General features: G+C 35.9%; 1 protein-coding gene across 2 annotated transcripts; it reads right to left on the bottom strand.

The window, feature by feature from the left end:
* Nucleotides 1–193: 193 nt before the first annotated feature.
* On the bottom strand, nucleotides 194–26,145 carry LOC306853735 (rho guanine nucleotide exchange factor 6-like). Of its 2 annotated transcripts, XM_079391367.1 has the most exons (22): nucleotides 25,859–26,102; nucleotides 24,229–24,312; nucleotides 21,527–21,611; nucleotides 18,803–18,921; nucleotides 17,593–17,797; nucleotides 17,435–17,505; nucleotides 17,251–17,345; nucleotides 16,740–16,835; nucleotides 15,183–15,305; nucleotides 13,108–13,246; nucleotides 12,960–13,019; nucleotides 11,512–11,658; nucleotides 10,619–10,705; nucleotides 10,426–10,507; nucleotides 8,972–9,087; nucleotides 8,694–8,855; nucleotides 8,234–8,254; nucleotides 5,414–5,507; nucleotides 5,149–5,235; nucleotides 4,930–5,029; nucleotides 3,135–3,189; nucleotides 194–3,042 (listed from the first exon to the last, which is right to left on the bottom strand). In XM_079391367.1, the coding sequence occupies exons 1-22, from the start codon at nucleotides 26,021–26,023 to the stop codon at nucleotides 2,923–2,925; spliced, it is 2,313 nt and encodes a 770-aa protein (XP_079247493.1). In that variant the 5' UTR covers nucleotides 26,024–26,102; the 3' UTR covers nucleotides 194–2,922. The 2 variants fall into 2 exon arrangements, with proteins under 2 accessions (XP_079247493.1, XP_079247494.1); XM_079391368.1 differs by lacking the exon at nucleotides 8,234–8,254 and having other exon boundaries at nucleotides 25,859–26,145.
* Between the last annotated feature and the right edge of the window lie 11 nt (nucleotides 26,146–26,156).

Genomic DNA, 26,156 nt, shown 5'->3' with positions numbered 1-26,156 from the left:
CATGCGGATGCCTCTGCTTACAGGAAGTTGTCAGCCTACTACACTCACTCTAGCCTGTACATTAACTCCATTCATGCAACAAAAAAGTAACACACGATACTGAAAATGTATCATTTTAACTACCTCCGTATTTCACAACAAGGTGGAATTTCCTCGTATGTGTAAGTAGGATCCAAATAAAGTCAAACGTATAGCTTATTAACATGATGTTATTTTATTAAAAGAAATCCTTATTGAAATGAGGACAAAATAAAAACAGCACTAGGAAACAAAAACAAACAAATTATATATATATAGCATTTATATTGCATAGATAAAACCTGTTTTCTGCAAAAATGAAACCTGTGTTCTGCAGACATGGGCACTTTTAAGAAGAAACTGAAGTGGACATTCTTCAACCCTCGTTTATGATCTCCTGAAAGTGCTATTAATTTTTTTCCCCGGACACATTCATGACATGACAAAGTAAATTTCCTTTCAGTGAGATCAGTAGCCACCTAGAGCAAATAGCATGTAGACATACTAGCATAACCTACTGATCAATTCAATCTCTTCCACACACACACACACACACACACACACACAAACATACCATCAGAAATATCACATTTGCATCATACCACTGCAGATGTCAAAGTTTTTAGAAGTTTTAAAACCTCAGGAGTTTCCATAACAACAACAACAATACAATCAGGGTTAACACTTTAAAATAATATTCAAGGCTGTGTGTAACACATGGCATGCAAGGTTAATTGCTGGAAAAACAAACACGCACACAAACATGAAACAGATTTACACAGTACCACAGTAACAGCATTATATTTGTGCACCTCAGAGCACATCTTATTGCCTAATTTGGAAGAATATATATTGTACAGTATACTCCTTCCAAGAGAAAAACTGGCTCTCGCACAGCAACCAGTCGCATATTGCATTGAATTGCCACAGCAATGCTCCAGAGGTGACCGCTGGTGGGTTTAAAAACATTAAAAAAAAATTTAAATTTTTTTTTTTAAAACTCTCCCCAAGAGTTTTGCTCGTCTTTACAGCTCATTACATGTATTTCTGCACTGCTTAAGATCTCCGATCCACTGCGAATGAAAAGATTAGTCACGGTTATGATCGGTAATGATAAGTTGAAAGGTTTAGCACTCCAGACACAGTGTCATTTGAGTAATTGTCTGTGTAATCATTTGATGTAACTAGTTACTGTTAAAATAGCAAGAGTTCAAGAAAAGAAATATGTACCACGCGTACCATGCACAACTATGGCAGAATACAAATGAGTAAGAAAATGCACCTTCACTGTAATTGACTTTAGTCAGATTAGATGCCATATTAAATTCAAGTCTGTGAGGGATAGACGTACTGTCTTTACCATGCATAAAGCTCCGAATCACATAAGTTTCTTCCGAAAGATGTTTTGTCAGCTGAACAATCTGTATGTTATTAAACTGCAGTACAATCCACTAAATGCACTATACTTCTATCCATCACAGCCTCCATTTCATTCCTGTCAAAAATTAAATATGCCGCAACCCTAAGGTCTACTGCTGATGGGGAGCAGTTTGCCTAAAAAAAAAAAAAACAATCAATAAAGCTGGGTCCTAAACACATTTGTTTGTTACTCTAATATGAGCCTCCAAGATATGGTGAGAAACAAACATCAGTGCCTAAAGTACCGTATGTTTCTACGTACGCTTGGTTTTCGAGTCCTAAAAGGGCTCCAAGTACCAAATATCTACAAACATACTGGATTTTTTCGGTTTAAGATGCATGTGACAGTTTCAAGCCTCTGAAAAAGGATGAAGTTTCCTACTGTATTTGTGTTATCATTAAAAAATATTCCTTTTACCATAATATATACAGATTTATACTGTATATATGATATACATACATTATAAGATGTATCCTATTAGTATAGTATTATAAACCTAACTATTTCTGACAACTATATCCCTGATAGCTTTAAACTAGTGATGATTATCAGAAGCATGATTATGTAGTATTATAATGGCTGTTTTAGAAATACTGATGTGAGTGACTGTCTGGGTAACACACATTTGGAATAAAGTGAATCTAAACCTACAGTCCAATGACGCATTACAGGCATTTAATTCAAAGCCTTCAAACTAAAAGGAAAAACCAAACTCATTTCAAGATGGCAAGTAGGGCATCTCATGTCAACAAGGTGCAAACCACAAATCTCAATTTTGTTCATTTGTGACCTAAAAGCAACAGTTTTCACATTATAAAAGCAGAAATGGGTCTAAAAAGAGCAATACTTGTGGATACAGTGGAAACCTGCAATGTTCAAGCACAAGTATCTTCTCTTACGCCATAAACAGAATATTTTCACTTGTGCAATAGCGGCAATAGAGTCGGAATGCTGTTCATGGGCTGAAAGTCATGGGATTTCTTTTGTTCATGACCAGTAACAGTCATAAAGCGAGGCAGATATTTGTTCAGAAGAAAAACAAAAGATTCCACCATCTTTTCTGTGATGATTCTTGTTGAAGTGGAGTGAACCGGAACAAAAAAATGGACAGGATTCCGACAGTTATCTGAAGTTTTCCAAATCACAAAAAAAGCAGTTCACTTGGTCTTCTAGAACAGTTGCCGGTTTGTTCTCAGAATGTCACATCACAGGAGCGTGAAGCTAACCGCACAGTGATATTCTTCAGTATGGCGAGATAAACACAGTCACTAATCACAGAGTTGATCTTCTTATCGCATCTTGTCCTTAAAAAACATTCGATGAGAAATGGCTGAAAATCCCCAGCATGGTGACTTTCCAAAAGCAACGTTCAGTGTGCAATGTGATGGAAAAAACACATAAAAACACATTTGTGAGGACACACAGACACGGAAACACATACATGAGGCTGGCAAAGGGAAACAGGCGAGCGTCCAGAGTGTTCTTTAGTGACCCCCATCCCAGGAACAGTCATTCTTTTGCTTGGCCAACTTTCTGACTATACGCTCTAGCTCCTTACGGGACTTCTGTTCCTCTTCCAGACATTGCTTCATCCAATTATTCTCCTACATTCACAAACACACGGCATCAGAAGACTTATGGCATAATGCGTGTGAAAGTTAAGGCCAACAAAAGTTACAATAACGTGCAATCTTACCTTTTTTAATTCATGGACTTCATCTTTTAGAGCGTAAACAGCATCAACAAGACTTCTGCAAAGCAATAAAATAAAAACATTCTTTCAAATATTCAAAAGGAACACGGAATATTTCAAGGTGCAACTGTTAAGTAGATTTACAGTAAGAATCAAGAGTCAAGATCGAAAAATCTAGGGTTAAAAGTTTTAGGATTTAAAAAGAAACATGAAGACACAAAATTAAGAAATATTTATGATTTTGTCACTAATCAAAAAAATAAAAATAAATAAAAAGTATGAAAAATTTACAATACTGTGCTTTTTTAATTTTTTTATTTATAGGCAGGCTTGGGAGGGTTACTTTAAAAATGTATTCTATTACAGTTACAAATTACTTAATGAAAAAACCATTCAGTAATGTTATCCAAGCATCAGAATATGAAAGTTATGTAATCTGATTACATTTGGATTTCTTCAAGGTCACATGTAAATAAAGTCAAGTAAAAGCAATATTATCAAAAAGACTTATGTATATGATGCAAAATATAAACTATTTGATGCGCAATATAAAATATTTAAGAAAAGAATGCAAATTAGCATTTTTTTTGTCAAGCAAATATAATAACAGATCCACTGAAGAGGACTTGCTCCATATGGTCTTCAGACATTCTGCTTCGACATCTCACTTCGCTAAATTATTTAATTTTTTTCAAAAGGTCCTTATACAACAGGAAAATAACCAAAACCCTCAATAACAATGACCAAGCAAATAAACATATTAAACAATAGGATTAAAATGACAAATTATTTCCATGATTTTGCCACAAAATTTTATGATGTACCAGCCCGATCTCACGGCAATTCGTACATATTTTACGAGGTGGCTAATTCGTACGAATTCGTACGACCTCACTCGTACAAATTCATACGATTTTTGCTTAATCGTACGTATTTTACGAGTTGCCAATTCGTATGAATTTGTACGAATGACCTACACCTAACCCCGCCCCTAAACCTAACCGTCACTGGGGTTTAGACAAATCGTACTAAATCGTACGAGTGAGGTCGTACGAATTCGTACAAATTAGCCACCTCGTAAAATAAGTACGAATTGCCGTGAGATAGCGTTGGATGTACGGAAAGCATTCTCTTTCTCTCTCAAATGCACACAAACATTCGCACAGAAACATTCATGCGCACAGAAACAAGTTGTCAATGCTGCTCTGACGATTTCATCAGTAAAATAGTTGAGCTGCTAAAGTCTACATGACATTTCTCAGTAGTGATGTAATAATGTCGCTGTTATTGAAGCAGATGAATTTACAGCCTCGCTATTAGAAGAGAACACTGCTGCCGAACACTGTTGAGAGACAGACTTGGGTAATTCACATAATCTCTCACTCTCTCTCTAATTACTGCATTAATAACTACATTACCCTGACTCTCTCTCTCTCTCAGAACTGCATTAGTCTGACACTTCACGAATTACAGATACCAGTGTTTTGCATTATAATTACGGAACGCCATTACATGTATTCCGTTACTCCGCAACCCTGTTTCTAAGTAACTAATCCAACAATTAAAAAAATAATAATAATTCAATAATTATGTATGATTCTGCACTAATTCTAGGTCGCTACTACTAAATTAAAAAGAATAAATATTCACAATTTCTAGGCCACTAATCCAAAAAAGGAAGACATATTTACCATTTTGCACCATTTCTATGTTACTAATAAAACAAACAACAAAATAAGCATTTTTCTTCAATGGACTCTAATCATCAAGTGATTCAATATCAGACAAATGAACATACTTTTCCTCAGTGATTGTCTGGCCATTACTCTTGATATCCTCAACAATAATCTTCTCTTCTTCTGGAAGAAGGACCTGGGGAATGCACTCCTTCCGAACAGCTGTGCAAACAAATCAAATCTTCTAATGAAATCACACTGTTAAACTGTATTAACAATACATTTCCGTTATTCAAAATTCAGTAGCTTAGTTATACAGTACATATGACTGGCAGGTCTACCTGTGGTGGACTGGTGGAGACTGGCTCCGGTGCAATAGGCCTCAATCACTTTGAGTATCTGTGCGTCCTCCACCAGAGCTGCTGTGCCTGCATGTGACAGAAAAAACATTTTCAGAGTGACGAATTTATTATGTATCTGTATTTCTTTTTGATTGCATGTTGGCAAAGCTACTGTTCAAACCCCCACAATTCTACCACTACGGGGACTATTTTTTGCAAGTTCTGGGAACTAAATTAATTTTATTTATCATTTTAATATACCTACTTTTTCTGAGCAGAAGCTCATCATCTGATTGTTTTCTCTCCGTTTTTCTCTTTGGGAGGAACTTGGGTCTGGGTCTGGGGCTTTTACTAGAGTCCTGAGGAAACAGTCTGGTGTTAATGAAGTAACAGCATCTGCTGAGCTCTGAATAAAACCACAAAACCGCAGCTAGAGGACCTTAATTTGCGCTCAAATCCTGGCGAGGATGCTAAGAAATTAGGCCAATAAACGGTAGCTTACATAAGTTATGACGCCATTCAGGATAATTTAACAGAAAATTATCAAGGACTCATGAATGAAAACAATTTGCAGATGAGAGACCCTTGTCTGTTTGTGAACTAATTATTTCAGTCTGAGTCATTTGTTGACTGTTACAGCAGTGACACAGGGCTGCCGCCAACTTTTTTCTTGAATGCTGATACCGCGGAGTGAGTCATCTAAATTGGACTCCTCCAAATCAAGTTATTTTGACCAACTTCATTGAATTGTTTAAATGACAGACTAACCATGGGAGACATAAAAAGTTATGTGGGCAGCTTTATTAAATAAGAGTTAAACACTTTCAAATACACACATTTACACTTGCCATGCTTCCCGCTAAATGGTGTTTTCAGTTTTCATGTTTTACTCATGACATCAAACCGAAAGTAAATGTTAGAAATAACTGAAGTTAAGCATGCACGTTCACAGTTTAGAGAAATGTTTACCACTAATGAATTGCTCATTCGTGAAATGAATGTACTACTGTATAATATCATTTGAATCAACACGAAAAGAGAAGGTGGCAAATATTAGCGCATTGACTAACAGCACAACATTGTGGCCCTGAGATATGAAAAACAATGAATGACGTCTTGGTCTCTTGAAAAATCCTCCAGGTTCGTTAAGACAAACATTTAGCCCGGAAAATGACGTGAAAACTAGCGGAAAGGCCTGGTTTATGAGAAGTCCTCTTAGTTTTTAAACAAAAACTTGCCATTATACTATGCGGTAGTCTTTGCTCAGAATACCGGGACATAAAGCAGAGAATCATGCAGCATGATTGGAAAATAATATTCCTTCTTATGGTGACGTAAGCAGTGCCCTTATACCTCACCCTAACTAGGCACTGTGAGTCATTTTGCCATTTCTACGAACAGCTACTTTTGATCATCTAAATTTAGCTTACCGGTAGACAACATTTAACAGGTTCATTGCGCAGGTATAAGATTATTTTCTGAACTCTGCAAATATAAGATGTGCTATCTGGATCTGAAGATGTGATATCAGCTGTGAAAAAGTGTTTCTAGAATGGCCATATTTGTTGGAAGCAATAAAATGTATAGGCTTGGGAACATTTTTGACTGACATGGTAAAAGTTTTCTAACACTTCAGTAACAGCTAACGTATGCCTTAATCCCTTCAGAATCTCTTGAGACAGTCTGCAAGACAATTCACTATCCCAGTGATTTATTTTATATCCCTGGAACACTGCCGCAGGTTATTAGACTATTGCTGAATATAGAACCAATTACTGCTGTTATGTTTTTCCAATATGAAGAAATCTCTACCTAATGCTCTTGATTTCTTCAATTGATTTATAATTTAATCACAAATCTAGTTAGAAACTAAAATGGGAAATATCTCTTCCTCATAATATAGTTTATACAAGGGCCACATTCTGAACACACCGTATGTGTTTTCTATGATACATTTTCAAACATTATGGTAAAAAAAAAGTTACTTCGTTCATTGTCATTATTGAAGATATGGCTGCATTTACCATTTTCTATTGTTTTCTATAAAACATTATTATTAGTAGCACTTATGGGTGTAAATTTAACACAAATTTAATACAATTATTTTAAAAAAGCATCTAATCATACTTGCTATCAGAGCAACTGAAGCGCCAAGTACCACCAAATGGAAAGCAAGAGCTGATTAAAAAAAAGCTTGAATGTAAGTCAATTTGGATAAAAGCGTCTGCTAAATGCATAAATATAAATATAAAATATATAAATATAAAGCAGGTTTTTGCGAGTCCGGCTACAACACTTGTCGAGAGCAAGCAGCATGAAATGAGTAAAGAGCCGTTTGCAGAAGAACCGTTCTTGCATTTTGAAACAGCTGGACAGAATGTAGGAATGAAACCCAATCCAGGGCTTTTGAGGCACATTTTTTTTAATACAGCTTTTAAAATTAATCTTGAAATGTGGTTCAAATGGCATGGAAGCAGAAGGAACCACCAAAGATGCATATATATCTAGAGAATGTTTACTCGGACCAATAATTACAAAAAACACATTTAATGCAATTTATTTGTTTTGACTGAATTTGATCAAATTGAAGCTCAACATTTCTATGTACTGTCTGCATGTGTACACTTTTGTTTTTTGGTTGGATAAGTATCGCACCATCTTTGTAAGTATCACAGCAGTTTTTTTTCCATGCAGGAAAAGGGTTGGTTGGGTTTGTGGGTATATTGATTAAAGACGATGAGCTTTGAAGGTTGAGAAGCAGGATATGATTCAGTATACATAGATTACTGCCAGCCAACATTTTGCTAATTTATCTGAACTCCCTTCCTTTTAATAAATGAATACAACATAGAAAAGATCCCAAATTACAAATAAATGCATATTAAGTAAAGATCACTGCAGTGGGAGTAGAAGATAAAACTGCAAACAACACCGGAAATGGGCGGCTCTCCACAGAATTAAAGAGAAAAAGACAGATAAGCATGGATCCAGCGTGCAACACCGGTGCTAGCCAAGCACACAGACACGGACACACACACACACACACGTACTCACACAAAACACAGAGACACACGTCTACTCTTACCTTCAGGATATAAGACATCCTCTAAAGAAGCAGAAAATGGAGAGAGAATGAAGATGTGTATGAGAATAAAAGAACAGCCTGACAGGAATATGATGGAAAGATCAGTGAGAGGTGAACATTAATTGTTGCAGAGAAACAGAAAATTTCACATGCATTTCATTTCGCCCTAGGCAAAATCTTGTAGAGAGGTCATGCACATTAATAAGATGTTCAAGTGGGCTTTGGGTAGAGTTAGCTAATCTGCAGCTAACAGACCACTAAACATTCCACTTAAATCTGATATAACAACACCTCCACCGCAACTTGTGGTGAAGACGATGAAGGAGGCTGCTGGCTGAAAAACTTTAGAGTCAGAGTAGCTCTGTGTGCATCGGTTTCCTGTTAGGACCACCAAGAATACGCAGAAGGTAAATTACGCTCCCACTCAAGACCTCTTATGACTGTTTTCCAGAAAGCGTACCTCTTTATAACCTAGTGCAGCGGAGGGCTTGAGGGGCGGTGCTGGTCTCAGACAGCTTAAGGACCATGGCTTGGTGATCTTGGGGGGTTCGAGAGGGCCTCGGTTTGCCACAGGAGTACCGAAACTGTGCAAGTGGTGGGACGACGTACAACCCATGGTTGGCTTTGTAGGCAAAATACACAAGAAAATAATGATTCACTTGTAGACGGTCATCATACTGAGAAATAAGGTGCAAAAAAATAAAAAAAATAAATAAAAAATAAAAGAGAATGTGTTACCTTCAATATTGTTCCGACTGGACTTCCTTCCTTGGTGTATGCATGAAGATGTTCTAACCACTCCAGCTGCTCTTGTGCACTACTACAGAACACCATGGTGCGATCTATCGTCCCTCCTAAAAACACAATCAAAGCATGGTCAGCAAAATGGAAGATACAACAACAACACTGTAACTGTTCAAGCATGTGCTTCCTAACATTAGATACGTTTTATTTGAAATTTGTAAAATAAATAAAACCACACATACAAAAAATACAGAATTAAATGGTTCATCCGTCAAAAACTCTGTCATTTACTCATCCTCGTGTGGTTCAAAAACCTTTATGCCATCACATGGAACATTGGAAGAATTATCAAGCTGCCATTTTTCCATAGCAGACATCCCTGTTAAGCTCCAAAAATGACAACAAATGTATTTATATATTTATTTTTAAATACAAGTCTTTTAAAGTCATGTCATAGCTTTGTGTGAGCAAGCACCAAAATATACAGTTTGCGTGCGGTCAGAAAGATTTTAATGTTTTTGAAAGAAGTCTCTTACGCTCACCAAGGCTGCATATGTTAGATCAAAAATACCATTTTCAATTTAAATGTAATTTAATATGCAATTTTTTCCTGTGATGACAAAGCTGAATTTTTAGCATCAGTACTCCAGTCTTCAGTGACACATGATATTTCAGAAATCATAATATGCTGATTTGCCGCTCAAGAAACATTTCTTATTATTATTATCAATGTTGAAAACAGTTGCACTGCTTAATACCTCTGTGGAAACTGGGATACGTTTTTCAGGATTCTTCAGTAAATATAAAGCTGAAAATAACAGCTTTTAAGTGAAACAGAAATCTTTTGTAACATTGATAAAATGTGACAGTAAAGACATTTGCAATTTAATGCATCCTTGCTGAAAAAGTATCCTCCTACCCCACAAAAAAACGTTTGAGCTGTAGTGTAATCCGTTATTAACTGATAATATTCCCCTCATTCAGTTAACTCAATAATAATCATTGAATGAACCTTTTAGAATATAGTCTAAAATAAAGTGTCTAGTCTAGTAAATAAGTAAATGGCTTCAGAAAACTTGGAATATAGTCACTTTGACTATTATAGTGCTTTATTATGTCCTTTCTGGATCTTATCAGATGTGGTCTTCATGTAAAATATCTGCATGAAAAACTTGCCTCCAAAATTCCTTGCTTTGTGTTCCACAGGGTAAATGAATGACAGTGAGAAAGAAAGTGAGCAAATTGTGACAATTTTCATTTTTGAGTGAACTATTCCTTTAATAAATCACACACACATGCTGTCTACTTGTTAGGTTAAACTCCACTGCTGTCTGCCGCCATACAAAAACAACTCAGGTACTAGCAGCATTGAAAAAAGCCGCATTAATGAGTCAAGTGTACATTATTCTGTGACCTGTAAAACTGTGTTTACATGGACTGAAACAAACCTGTGATTTCAAAAGCATAATGGCCTGTCTCTGCATCCTCTGGCTGTTTGGTTACAGTGGTTCCAGTCAGTGGAAGACGTCCCTATGAAATGAGTGAGAGACAAAAAGGAGAGCACTGAAATTGACATTTTCATAAATAACAAGTGCTCACTGTCATGCACCTAGATGAACATGCGGTCAAAAATGAACTCACCTGGTAAATGAAACCACTCATTCTTGGGCTGGCAGACAGCATGACTACCACATTGGGAAACAGCATGAAGTATCGCTCTTCCTTTTCCTACAAAAAAAAGCACATATGCACATTAAATTCATTACTTCTGCACAAATAATATGAAATACCACTATATAAACATCATGGCACAGATGCAGGTGTATGGCATGACAGCACACCCTTACAAACACAAACATCAAATGTCTCTACTAACACATGATTTTAGATTGGTGCACAACTTTATTTTTAGCTACATTAATTACTCATGATCAACACATATCATACCTTATTTCTAGCAAACCAAGATAAATTTCAGCTAAGCAAAAAAGAGAGAGAAAGGGAATACATTGAACAGAAATGGAGGGAAATCACTCCGAATGAATTTAACAATATAACACTTTCATCAGCCTACTATTTTTCCTTCAGCTAACCCCCCTTCTGATATTATTAGTGGCTCTATCAACCTCTCACACAGCACTGTTTCCATTAACGAGACCATCAGATTCAAAGCGGGCTAAAACGCATTCAGTGACCACAAATGCAAAACTTTGCAAGGGGGTTTGAGCTGTTGACACAAACATTTTCCATTGGTTAGCAAAAACAAGTCACAAAAAAACTAAAAAATGAGTCTGTGCTTCTGGCTGTTATGTTTAAAAGGCCCTGATCAGCACTTTTACACCAATGAGCCTTGTTTTGCACAACATTTCAATTAATTTTGATAAAATAATCACATTATTTTGACACTGTGTCAACATCTAACATGCATTTTGCACAAGAAAAACAGTGATATAACCACGCAGATGTGAAAACAACAGGTCAGGTCGAGTTTAGTTGCCACACTGTTATTTCCTGGTTCTCACTCTCCTCCTCACCTCATTTGAGCTGCTCTGGGTGTGGACCTGTGACATGTAGACCACCTGACCCAGTGACTTCATGCTGTCGCCCTCCCAGCCCCGCACTGGCTCCGACAAGATCTGCAACTCCAGGTTCTTCCTTTTTCGCAGATCTTGACACTGAGTCTGAAATACACAAACAAATCAATTCAGCGAAACAAGAATTAGATTCATTAATGTGTTAATATGCATTTCATAGTATGAGTCAGTGCAAAGACAAACCAATGACACATAAGGATTCGAAACAATATTGTTTTACAGTCAAGTATTAAGATTCATACAGAAGATTCTAAAAAGGGTTAGGTGAGTTTAAACGGTTCTTAACTCTTAAAAATGTCCTGTTATGTGAATTAATTGCTGGACATTCAGAATGCATACCCACACAACTTATTTTTTTAAAGTTTGAGGTTGGTATAATTTTTTAAATGTTTTTGAAAGTCTTATTTTTTGATAAAAATACAGCAACACTTTTCAATTATGAAATCTTATTGGAATTTAAAATGCTATTTTTCTATTTTAATATGTTTTACAATGTTATTTATTCCTGTGATGCAAAGCTGAATTTTCAGCATCATTACTCCAGTTTTCAATGTCACTTGATCCTTCATAAATCATTCTAACATGCTGATTTTCTGATCAAGAAACATTTTTTTTTTGGACTACAAAGTTTAATGCCAAATGCGAATGTCAGACAATCATAAATCGTCAAAATAGCCATATTAAAAAATGGAACGTGTTTTCTAACACAATAACCTGGAACACGAAACGGTCCTTTCGGAGTAGGAGGTCACTTCTCCATATTTCCAGGCATTACATTCATGTTCCTAAATGATGCTTATTTCTCAAAGCGATTTACAATAAAGTGCGCAAATCATCTCATCGGCAAATGCCAATATAGGTAACTGAAAAAAGCATAGGTAAAGGGGGAAGACCAAGTCTACATGACACCTCCACTAGTGAGATCTAAACTATGAAGATGGGACTCTCCCTTACCTGTCATAAAAACAAAAAGAACAAATGAAACTGTTCCACAGAACACAATGAGTAAAGAAATCACCTACAAGTAAAATTTCTTAGCAGAGACATTTGACCTGAGAAGCCATTATATATGGAATGACTCATCTTTCCTCAGTCTTTTTTATGTTATAGAGGCACTCTTGCAAAACCTTAACCTTTACATTTCATGTAACAGCAAAATCTCCTCCAACCTGTAAAGTGCAGTGAACCTGTTGTGCGGTTTAGAGATGAGGGTAAAAAGGAATTAGAGAGAAAAGATTCAAAATGTTTTGCGACATGACAGGAAACATCTCACAGTGGTCAAAACTGAGAAGTCAAAGTCAAAATGATGAATGGATTTTATAGAAAGCTTTAGGTGTCAGACAAGGACCAAGATTAAATGGCAAATATGACGGATAACCATAACATACCACAAGATTTTTAAAAGCAACAGTTGCTTTGAGAATGTCACTGTAGTCTGGATGCGCTTCCTACGAGAATAAAAAAAGAAAGAATCTGTAAATATTATAACTCATGAAAAGACTCACGGGCATTAATGGCCTACTGGATTACTGTTACCTCCACGTGTCGCTCAAGCTCCTGCAGGAGGGTGGGGTATTTGTCGAGCCTCATGAAGGGTCTGCTCAGGCTGGTGGTGAGGGTCAGGATACCAGGAGCACTGGCACCCTGACTCTCCATATACTTGTCCAGCTCCTCACTGTTTAAAGGTAAAGCAAAGTATTGCAATTAGGTGCTTTTTCTAGTCAATTCAAGTCAAATCACATCAGTGTTTAAAAAAGTCCCTTCATGTTAAAATGTATTTTAATTTTAAGAATGGTTTAAAATAGATCAAACCTTATTACACATACATATATAAATATGAATGTACAACTACCATTTAAAATTTGAGTCAGTAAGATTTTTTTTTTTAAATAACAATACTTTTATTTGCCGAGGATGAATTAAAAATACATTTATTTTTCATTTTAATGCTGTTCTTTTTAACTTTCTATTCATCAAAGTCTCTTTAAAAAAAAATGCATAAAATATTATTTCCAATAAAAATATTAAGCTACTTTATTTAACCTTTTTCAACATTGGTAATAATAATAAAAAAAAAAAATTATTGAGTAGCAAATTATCACATTAGAATGATTTCTGAAGGATCATGTGACACTGAAGACTGTAGTAATGATGCTGGAAATTCAGCTTTGCATCACAGGAATAAATTACATTTTAAAATATATTACAACAGAAAACAGCTATTTTAAACTCTAATAATATTTCACAATATGTAATGTATTTTGATCAGATAAATGCAGCCTTTGTTAGCATAAAAGTCTTCTTTTACCAACCCAAATAAATGCACACTAAAACATATTTTGAACATTTTAGGTGCACTTTAAAATGCATGTCTTGGCATTATACTATAAAAATTATAACAATGATAAAAATTGATGAGGCAATCATGTCAACAATGATTTCTCATATAACCATAACAATAGCAAATGTTTTGGAGAAGGTGACAGAACGGGCGTGAAGAGAATACTAGATGCTGAAATGTGACAAACTAAGGTTAGACTAAAGATGAATCATCGAACATATGCCTTGAATACACGATCAAACAATGGAAAAATGCTGCAACAATTCTGCAGAGTGATATGCGAGAGAGCAAACACAATCAAAAGTCTCTCTTCTGCCTCCATCAGCACAACCACAGCTATAGATATCCTGTTGGGTTCGTGCTGTTTCCTGTGTGTATGAGGCATGCCTTTTCACTCTCTCCTTCTGTCGTGGAGCATTCTGAGGTGGAAGGAGAAAACTAACAGAAACCCTGATGTAGTTCATTGTACAGGAAGTGTGTAAAATGTGGCTCAGACATTTATGAATACCTGTGAAGTTTACTAGTACAAACCAAAAAAAAAAATAATAACACCTGGAAATAGGGCAGCAGTGTTATATGTAAAGGCAAGAGGGAGATTTGCTTGTTTAGTCACTCAGCTCAGTGAGACATAAGACAATGAAAGCTTTGTAGTGACACCTGGTGGTTCATCTTTATATTTTAAAAAAAGCAAAGACACTAGTGACAAAAAAAATTGTCACTAGTGTTAAACAAATATTAATATTCAATAATATTCGTAATATTCAAATGACGATTGTTTTCAGCCGCCACATTTATCAACGTACGATCTTTCGCACGATGGGATTGGCGGCATACGAATGTTTCAGAAATCACATGTGAGCTCTGTCCTAAGTTGATTTGTGCACTCGTTTCTATGTTAGATTGATAAATGAATATTAATCAGTAAATTATCTGTCCCTAACAAATAAAACATTAAATAAATTAATTAATAGTTAATCAATGTACATACCCGTACATAAAGCACATAAAATATGTTACATACATAAAATGGAAGCTCAACAGTACTTGCATGACATGATTGAGCATCTGTTTACCATATTTTATGTGCTCTATTTGATGTGCGTTGATCAATGTTTATGTAAATTATCTGCAGTCTTGAATTAAACAGCTTGATTCATTTGGATCACTTTTGTAAGTTTTTGTGGAATGAGCTTTTGATGGAGAGTTTCATGAAAAATATCAGATTAACAAAAGCCAACAACATGTCAATGACAATTTTGTGAACACTGACCTGTGATCAGTCAGCACACAGACTGCAGAAGGATGGCTGGAGCAGTAGGACAAGTACAGTGTTCTGATCTGACACATCAGGTTCAGGTAACATCCGCCAATCCGCTGCTGGCCCTCTGGCGCCCTGTAAGGCAAAAACACACAGATCAGCCCTGATACATTATCTGACTTTTAATTTTTTTTTATGTCAAATAACCAGTGTTGGGGAGTAACTAGTTACATGTAAAGGTGTTGCATAATTCAATTACAAAATAAATGTAACTGTAATCTGTTACAGATACTGAGAGAAAATGTGTAATTATATTAGTTACTTATAAACATTTTAATGATTAAAGGGGATTACATCAGAATATTTTCACACACACACATGCATGGACACAAATGCACCAGGAGTTTAGGACACATACTTATTTGATAACTGCTTTATTTCCAATTTGGGTTTATGTATATGCTTTATTTTTTAAGATGAACAGTTTTTTCCCCAAGGCATTGTTAGATGCCAGTGTTTTCTGTCATAGCTATTTGAACAGTATCATATATATTAAACTATTTCTTGTTACGATTTTAAATCTTTATTTAACCTCAGAATGATCTCAAAGGAAAAAGAGGAGCCAAAGTCTGATTTTGTGGTGACTGTGCTTTAAATTTACATTAATATTATCATAATTCAAGTGATGAACTATTTTGAAATTCTGACAGTAATCAGTGTTGAGTACTACTGCAAATTTAACCCTGTCTGGTTTAGATGTTTGGAAATGATTAACAGTTGAAAACATTTGTTAGAAATTTAGCAAATTAATCAAACGTGACCCTGGACCACAAAACCAGTCATACGGGTCAATTTTTTGAAATTGAGATGTATACAGCGTCTGAAAGCTGAATAAATAGGCTTTCCATTGATGTATGGTTTGTTATAATAGGACAACATATGGCTGAGATACAACTATTTGAAAATCTGGAATCTGAGGGTGCAAAAAAAATTTAAAATCTAAATATTGAAAAAAATCACCTTTAAAGTTGTCCAAATGAAATCCTTAGCAATGCATATTACTAATCAAAATTTAAATTGTTATATTTACGGTAGGAATTTTACAAAATATCTTCATGGAACATGATCTGTACCTAATATATCCTAATGATTTTTGGCATAAAAGTAAAATCGATAATTTTGACCCACACAATGTATTGTTGGCTATTGCTACAAATATATCCCAGCGACTTATGACAGGTTTTGTGGTCCAGGGTCACAAATGTAACCAGTTACATTACTTTAATAAAGAAACAGAAACAGTTACACTACTTACTACATTTAAATAGGGTAACTTGTAATCCTTAACCTATTAAATTTCCAAAGTAGCCTTCACAATACTGCAAATAACCTAGGTTTTAAAATGGTACAGCATAGATATAGACATGTTACAAATATGTGACAAAGCCACCACCAGATGACGCTGTAATATCAAAGGGTAAGACTGGCACAAAAAAAAAAAAAAAGAGAATCAAGTAGTCATTTGAGTATATGAAGACTGAAATAAAGACACTGAAATGCAGCTCTTACTTGGAGCACTCCTCTAAGGCAAGACACAGTCCCTGTTGGAAAGAAAGGATGTCCTCTAAATTCCCATTCAGACTGGAGCAGTCCGCACTAGATAGCCTGCAGAGAGAGCCGATAGAAGAGTCATTACGGCCCAGTTCCCCAAAATGTCAGTCGGCTTTGATAGAACGACCAGACACAAGAACAGTTTCTTCCCTCAGGCAATCCATCTCATTGACAATAAACGCGGAACACACAACTATTATACATTATTTATTCAATACACTTATTTTTTCTCATTTCTAATTTGCACATATCAGACCTGTACATACATAATTGTCTACATTATATATTGTGTTTTTGCTGTTTTGTACATTGCCTATTTGGATATTATTCTTTATTATCTGTGTCCTGTCCTGTTGCTGTCTTTGTTGCACGGCGGAGCTTCTGTCACTATAACAAATCTTGCCAATAAAGCTGATTCTGATATCAAAGGCTCCCTGATGCCATGGTAATGTCTGAGTTGTCCTCTTACTTGTCGCTGGCCTGTAGAGGGCGCAGGTAGCCGACCAGTACCGTCTGCAGTTCTTTGATAAACTCTCTCTCATGCTCCAAGACGTCTTGCACCACCTGAGAAACAAATAATGCATTCACATAAGAAGTTAAAATTTCTTTACATGTCCTTTTTGGAATCTGTTCACACGTTTAAAAGAACTTACCGCACTGTAATAATTTTTAGTCAACTGAGGAACGTCAAGTCCTTTTACCGCTTTCGGAGAAATTGGTTTCTCTGGAGAAAAAAGAAAAGTGGCAACCTGATTTATTATGTTTCTAACAATGCAAACATTTTAGACAAGATCTTGGATTGCCCACTCACCACATGGCTTAACCTCTCGGACGTAATTGCTAGGGAACCAGCCGGTTTTGCCGTTAAGGTTTCCCTCCCACCATCCACCTTCCTCCTGGCGTGTGACATGGATGAGCTCGCCCTTGTTGAAAGACAGCTCGTCCTCATTGTTCTGCTTGAAATTAAAGCGTGCCTTGACCACCAGCTGCCCACCACCTCCATTTTCCGACATTTCCTGGACACAACAGCAACAGGTGAAGAACCTCAGTAGGCAGTATTCTTGATGATTTTAATGGTGATCACAACAACACTCTAATGTCTGCATACCAAATATCTACAACAAAAATTGTCATCAAAATACTAAAATCCTGGACAAGCCCCTAATAATGACAATAAAAAGTCAATGGGAAGCTAGTTAAATTATTAGGGCTGAGAAACATAATGTGTTCTTTTTTAAGATTAACATTTGCTGTTTTACATTTATCACAGTATCTGGTGATTTTATCATTTATTCATTTATAGTGAAAATCAATGTGCAAAATTAACTCTCTCAGCTCTTATTTAAAATAATTATTACCAGAGACCGAAATAGAAATACACAATTAAATGTCACATTTATTATAATGGGTTTATGTGAATATTGTTTTAAATTAACTTAAAAGCTGTTATAATATTTCTGTAATTGCATTAAATGATAAATAAAAACATTTGATAATTTGCAGTTTAGGCTGGCTTTCAATTATATACTCTAATGATGAATTTGTATAATTCCAATTATTTAAAATATCAAATATTTAAAATACCACAATAATTTAGAAATTCAACACGAAAATGTTCATGATTACAAATTTCAATATTAGGGTTGATTATTTGTAACTACAAAAACCTGTACATGTTATGAGGTTATAACAATATTGTTATAATAGAGCAGTCATTCTGAACAACTAATTAAAATGACGTAGAATACTGAATAGACTGATGGGGTTATTTGCATACTCAAGTTCCTTAATAGTTTAATGTACGTCTTTACAATATAGCGGAAGTGACACTTTTAAGCCCATCCAAATCCAAATCTTACAAATTTATAAACTGGGTATTAAGTTTATGAGTAATCTGTCATTTTTTTATGTTTTGAAATTAACTGAAAAATGTAAATGACTTTTAAAGAACTTTACAAATGTTGTGTTGTTTTAATACAACAACTGTCATCAGCATTTACAGCAGTGTTCATATTTCTTACCACAGCTTTTGACTGCCTCCGTAAAGACCTGCTGGACTTTAAGTTGGGGACAGCTTGTGAAGGGGCTGACAGGCTAGGAGCAGAGGCACTGGGCTGTGGACATGATCTATTAGGGGTATCTGAATACAATGAGAAAATAAAAGAAGTTTTAAAACTGTATTATGCTGTATGATTTAGTCCAGTCTAACCAAAGCAAGGCCTGAAACCCTAAAACATAATATTTAGTCATAAAAATTCACAAAAACCACATTGCATACTCATGTCAAATCTTAGCAGACGATGATTAGCTCGTATGAATTTGCTAAGAGCAATCTGTCCTTCATAAATAGAGGGAGATAAGGTATAAGGAGGCAAGCAGTATATTCAGTGATAGAAGAAATTAGCTGCCGTTTGCTGCACTCTGGGTCCTGACAGATCTCCAGCGCTGCAGGGGCCTCTGGGGCTCTTCACTGACTCACACTTCGCTCCATCTACACAATAAAAGCTCAGCATGTCTGCTGGATTTCACGGTAGGCTCTTTCCGAACACCCACGGTGTACAAACAGTGTGTGTGAACCTGCTCCAAACGTTCCTCAGCCAACACAACAGAGAACCCAGATAAGGCCATGCGAGGGAACGTCTTCTCTATGCCTTAAGCGCACTTCAGAGTGAAAACCTCACTGTTTCATCATAGAAATCGTTTTAACACAAATCCAGTCGAATCTATCTGCCCCCGCTTAATCTGCACTTATTAGGGTGTCATTCTTAATAACTAACACATCATTATAATCTTACTTTAATATAGAGTTTGCAAAGCTATTTAAAGTTGGATCAAGAGTAAACAAGATTCCATATGAATAATGTAGTAATAAATAAGAGAGGAGTGTTGTTCGGAATGACAAGCAATCCTTGTTGAAGAGTTACTTACTTAAAAATGGAAATTCTTCAAATGTATTCACCATAACATTGATCCAATTAATGACTTTGTGTCATACAAATAGTGATTTTTTTTAAGAATACCCGAATAATAAGAAACACCAATACAAACTATCATTCATAATATTTTGATACATCTATTACGTAAGGATGTATTAATCACAAGTGCCAGCAGACATTTATAAGGTTACAAAAGATTAACCTTAAGATAACCCATTAAAAATACTGTGAAAAATGTATCATGCTTTCCACAAAAATATCGAGCAGAGCAACTGTTTTCAACATTGATAATAAGAATGCTTGAGAACCAAATCAGTATATTAGAATGATTTCTGAAAGATCATCTGACACTGAACTAGAAAACATAGAAAATGTTATTTTAAATTGCACTAAAATTTCAATAAATTACTGTTTTAATACTTTGATCCAATAAAAGCATCCTGTATACTTATATATTTACTTTTATTTATAGAGATATAAATATTGCTGATGTGAAAAACTGTTGTAAAGCAATCCTGTGGGACTTGAGGAAGACTTGTGCAATAACAAGGAGGACACAATCTCCTCTAAAAGCAACAGCCACAAGGAACTGTGGGAAACATGACAACGAAGCAAAACCTGAGAATAACTACATGCCTCATGGATTCCGCGTGCTTATGCAGATGCAGTCAGCCGCCTGAACAGGCCCTACAAAAAGCAACTGTCTGTTGCCTCCAGTAGTAGAGAGCAGCTGCAGCTGAAAGACACAGATGCGGGTACGACCCCAGACAAATCACCTCTTGACGTTCACAGAGCAAATACAAGAGGTCAGTCATCCTCATCCTGAGAAAAATGCGATTTGTATCGCATGTTTACTGCGCATTAAAAGGCCTACTGTGCATTTCTCTGAGAAAAACTTGCATGGGCATGTGATATCCATCCCATCCATATTCGCAGGCTTCAAAAAATTAACTTCAACTAACAATAGAATTAAAAGACATTTACCGAACCACTTCGGAATCGAATCGTTATACCTACTTAGAAAAACAAAACTCATCGATGCTAGCAGGAGGACAGTTGTTGCAACAGGTCCTAAGGGAACACGCAACAGGAAAGATATGGCTCATTTCCACCAAAACCATAACACTGAGTGCCTACGATCCTGCTTGTAAACAGAGACACTCTTTGTAGCTCATAAGTGACCATCAGGAGCTAATTTTCTAAAAATGTCCTGCACACTACAGCATGTGTTAAGACTGTCTGTGTTAACATGACTGCCACTTGGTGTTAACACATTTAGGCTATATGGGACAGAGGAAAACCGGTACCCAGACTCAGTCTGGTTTCTCCTTAGGTTTTGTATTCCGTTTTATTTTCTTCTGCTTTATAGCTCAATCCAGTTTACAAATAATTGATGAATTTTGCAACATTGACACTGTTATTGAACTGAACTGAATCAACATTGAACTGACTCAAGCAGAATAACAACACTACTGTCTTCAGCAGAGCTGCTTATCACAGAACTGAAGTTGTTTTATAATGAATGAACTTCACACAACTATTGAATTGAACTGAACAAAACCTGAACTGTCCGGAGCTGAATAATCACTATCGGCTTTATGGCAGAATTTGGATTTTCCTCATTTTTGATGTTTGCATTAATGATTCTGTTTAATTCCGTGAAGCTGCTTTGAAACTCTCTCTTGTATAAAGCGCAATAAAAAAAGGAAACTCACCAATGACAAAACAAAGCTGATGCCTACAGTACTCAAGGAAAGAAAAGACATGGAATATAAGTGAAGAACACATGACCATAAAATTATGAATTACCTTGAGTGGCGATGTTTACTGCTAAGAGTGTCGACAGAATTTTGTTGAAGTTCTCCCCAGTATATAAGCTTTCTGGATCAAAGCCCTAAGAGACAGACACAAGTCAAACACACAAAAAAGCTGTCCACAGACAGTTCCAGAAGCAGAAGCTGCAGAAGTAGGTCAGAAATCAGAGGAGAGTTGGGCTTTATCTATACATAAAAAAGGTATAAATTGGATTTTCCTCATGATATGATCTGACATAGATTCTCTTAGCCAGCAATATGATATCTGGAACATGATATTCGCAATGAGGTTTTTACATTTTTAATAGAAATGCAAACAAAATGACATGAACATTTAATTGAACTCCCTGAAAACTGGGACATCCACAACAAAAACACACTTTCATTTTTTTAAACAACATAGAAAATGAATCATAAAAGATTTATAGATTTCTGCATGCTCCAACATCTCATTTGATCGATGCCATGATCCATATCAATTTATCATGACTGGTAAAAAATTTCACTGGTTGGGAAAATAAACTTCAGTGTGACCCACATTTTGAGATGCTGGTTTGGCGTCTGGTCTGCAGGCCCTGTCAGACGCTGGGTACAGACAGCTATCCCCTTTCTTGCTTAGGATATGGTTTCATGTTTTAAATAAAACATAATAGTGTTTACACAGCAATGCAAGAAGCATCTGTTTTTTTATTTGCTGAGCACTGTTTCACTAAGGAGGATGCAACTAGACGAATAGTCAGTGCAGTTTTAAGATTACATTCATCATTTGCTTTGGGACATTTGTTATTTGTTGTTTGCATTTCTCTCTCATCAATAATGTAACAAGGCTCATATCAAGCTTTAGCTTGTGTTACAATACTTCTCGTTTTCAGCTCATTTAAAAGCAGAAGTGAAAGTTATGTGACTTGCTTCTCTATCTAGTCACACGACTTGCATCAACCATATGCCCATTGGGCTTTTCAAAGAGAATGAGACAGGAGCTTTCTTAAAAATACATTTCTCTAATTATATTGCTAAATTTTACTTGATAATATATATATATATGAACGATTACGATATATTTATACAGAATATTTTTACCTTTGATATTTCCAAAGTGATGGTAGACCTAATAAAATCAGTTAAATAAAATTTAAATAGAAGACAAAAATTTATAGCAGACAAGTAATGTAGAATAAAAAAAAAAAAAAAAAAAAACTTGCTTAAGTAAAAATGAAATAAAAGTTGTTCAAATGAGTCATCTGTTGGACGACACTGGCACATGGAGATTTTATTTTTTTGTGCAGTTCTTGAAGACAGGACAACTCAATAAAAACATGTGCATTCTTTTATCTAATCAAGTTCCAAAATTACATTTACAAATCAGGTGAACATGAGTTTATGCCGTGGCATAAATTCAGCATCACAGTATATCGCCACCTATTCCCTGCTACTCTCACCATCAGCCCTCCTTGTCAAGATCTTCTTTACATCATCAACACAAATTATAGGGGAGAACAGCAATCATTTGTGCTGCCGAGTGAGACTTAGTCTAGCCAAAGATCACAGCATTACACTTTAATATTAGCGGCTTGAGTTGATCAATTTTCTTTAGCAGATATTCATAGATATTATTAATTCATTAGCATTGGCCGCTACTTGTGCCTCAATGCCAGGTAACAATAATCACTCTGCCTGGTGTTATTCTCAAAATTCAAAGAGCATTGTCCATGCATAGCCCACATTTTCTGATTTATTTTTTCATTTTGAGCAAACGCGGTGTAAAATATATTTGTTTATACTGAAATTTCTGTGCAAATCTTATTTGCTCTCATTTAACCGCATCAGCGCTTATCTGTAACTATATAAAAAAAAATAGATCAGAGGCAAGATGTTCAATTTATACTCTTACAAATGAGTTTCGACCATAAAAAGTGAAGCTTTTTCAATGAAGGTCAAACAAAGACACAATTCTATTCGCAAGCTTACTATTAAGTCAAAGCCAAACATTACATACAAGCAAGTAACATGGCACTAATGAGTTCACCATATATGAACAGTTTCTCACTCTGTAACCAGATTTTGATCATAGATTTAGTCCAAGAATACTGTCATTGCAGAGGGTGTGGCATCATAATTTGTCTGTGTGTAGAGCTTGCAGACTGAAAATGTTTACTGTGATAGTTATAATTCCCGACCATCTTCTTGAGAGGTCTGTAATGCTGCTGCAGCTCAGGACCATAATAACCATAATAAATGAAATGCACAAGCGGAAGAGCTAGTATTATGTGCAATCTTGTTTATTGGCATATGTTAAGATCACATGTGCAAAACCAAAACTAAACCTTGCTATTTATTTGCCTGTCCTCAGGGAGAGCTAAAATAAAATAGATGGGCTTAAGGAAGAAGTACTCTGCATGAATACTTAACATAAATTATTAAGACTATGTTATGCAAATCATTCCTTCATAAAGTCAATGTTTAGAAATACAGCTTTAATCTGAAATGTATTTTTAATGCATGTACACTATAGAACACATTTAGGTTATTTGCGATGCACTTCTACCTAAAAAGAGTGATGTATCTTCAGCCTACGGGCCAAATATTAATACACACTCAGCTGTTTCTCTCAAAGGCATGACCCTTCATTAGCAAATCGTTGCATTTGTGTGATCCCAGCTCACTCATGCACAGAAATGTATAGAAAAATGATCTTACCTCAACCTTTAGAGACTGGCATCCTTTCAGAAACTCTCGAATGTTTGCAATGCAGTCCGCTTCGCATCTGGGTTCAGTTGAATACTGAAAACCAATGGAAGAATGGCGATGTAAATAATCTCAACTTTGTTTCGAGCTCACTGCAACGCACAGAACCACCTGAGATCAACAAGATCTCGTTTTTCAAGTAAATGTCAACCTAGCCTATGAGCCACATTGTACCCTGCCACTGCTGTCCAGTATCGCATGCTAAATGTCTCTGGCGTTGAGTTTAAGTAAGTGTTTCTTTGCGTCAGCCCCGTCCTGTTACACAGACACACAGCCAGTATCTATGCTAGATCTCATAGGGCCCTTTCGCACCAGGAAAATATACTTTGGAGGAAGTGACGATGTTTGCTCAGCAAGATTTTACTTGGACCGTTTACTAGTGATGGCAAGTCCGATTCATTTCCACGAATCGGTTCCTTCAAACAGTTCCATTCAAAAGAACCGGCTCAAAAATAAATTATTTTGCGCATTGACGTCCGTGACGGGACATCCAGGCGTGGTATATCATATGGCATAAATATAACCAAAGACTATAGAATACCGACTTTGACGTTCAAATAAAGCTATAGACGCATAATGTTGATTATTACGTTTTTAAGACCACCAAAAACGTTGTGCACTTTATTCCATGTGTCTGTCTGCAGCAAAAATTCAGCTCGTAACAAAAGTCATTTAGAACTTAAATATAATTTTCATTAATTTACACCTATTGGCGGAACCCACACCCCACAAGAATCGTTCAGCCCCGTTTCGCGAACCGACTAATCCAAATCATTAAAAAGATCCGACTCAAAATAATGATTCGTTCATTAATATAATGTAAATACATTCAACCATATAGCGACGTGTTAAAATCAGTAAAGCGATATGAAACATATAAGCTTAAAAAAAAAAGAAGGAAGACAAGAACCAAGAAAACTTATGAGCCCTTTATAAAACTGAGAAACTTTTACAAGTTGTTGAATTGATCAGCACATTCGTTATAGTTTTCAATGAGCTCTATATTAATCAAAGCACGGAATTAGTGAGTTTAAATTAAAATAATTTCAACAGAATTTTATTCCGAAGAAAATCTAAATGCAAACCTTAGTTATTAATAACGAGTTTATGTGCCAAGAGGGAGCTGGATTGGTTAGCAGACAGACACATTAATCTGAGATCTGACTGACAGAGTTAAACAGCTTTTGCAAACCAGAGAACATTGCTTTACAAATGCTCTTGGTATTTTAATCTAAAGTGAAAATCGACATGCTCTTTTTTTTTTTTTTTTGTAAATGTGAGAATGCGGAACAATGTTACAGGAAGTCAGATCCTCTATCTCGATTAAATTGTGTACTGAATAAACAAACAGATAAACGCTTTCTTTGCTGAAAATTGTTTCAAAATGTAACGTTAATGTGTCTTTTACTAAATGCTATGCATCTCAGTGTTACTCGTAACAGCGAGTAATCCGACATTACGCATCGTGCACCGTTAATTCCGCATGGCTGTATCTGATACTTTTGCATTTCTGAAAATATTCAATTCACTAGACTACGACTATTTAATCAAGGAAACATGCATGATGCATATTATCGATTACCTTTAAGATGGCTCCAGGTAGCACTCGCTCCATAAGCTTACACAGGACGACCCCATCTCTGAGAGATGTTTTCAGAAAGTCCTCCGGATCAGCGATATTCTTTTTGGGTGAATTAAGCACGCCTAATGTTATTAGCCACGTAACCGTCTGCTCCTCGGGGTTCATAGTTTTAGGCTCAATGGGCCTTTCAGATTTAGCTGCACCCTTGGTGCGCCAGCTCTCACTGTGTGTTGAGATGCTACCCACATCCGTCGCGCTTCTGCTTTTTCACTGATGTTACAACGACCATTCAGCCCAG

The sequence above is a fragment of the Barbus barbus genome, assembly GCF_936440315.1.
Source record: "Barbus barbus genome assembly, chromosome: 33".
NCBI lineage: Eukaryota > Metazoa > Chordata > Actinopteri > Cypriniformes > Cyprinidae > Barbus > Barbus barbus.
Note: the sequence above shows the minus strand (reverse complement) of the source record. Positions and strands in the feature narration are given on the sequence as shown.

Bases quoted from the DNA above. Each gene is read 5' to 3' on its own strand.
- LOC306853735 (XM_079391367.1), bottom strand. From the start codon at position 26,023: ATGAACCCCGAGGAGCAGACGGTTACGTGGCTAATAACATTAGGCGTG. The intron at 15,306-16,739 runs GTAAGAGCTGCA...TTTGCCTTACAG, and splicing joins GCCTTAGAGGAGTGCTCCAA to GGCGCCAGAGGGCCAGCAGC. The intron at 10,508-10,618 runs GTGAGTTCATTT...CTCATTTCATAG, and splicing joins TGAGTGGTTTCATTTACCAG to GGACGTCTTCCACTGACTGG.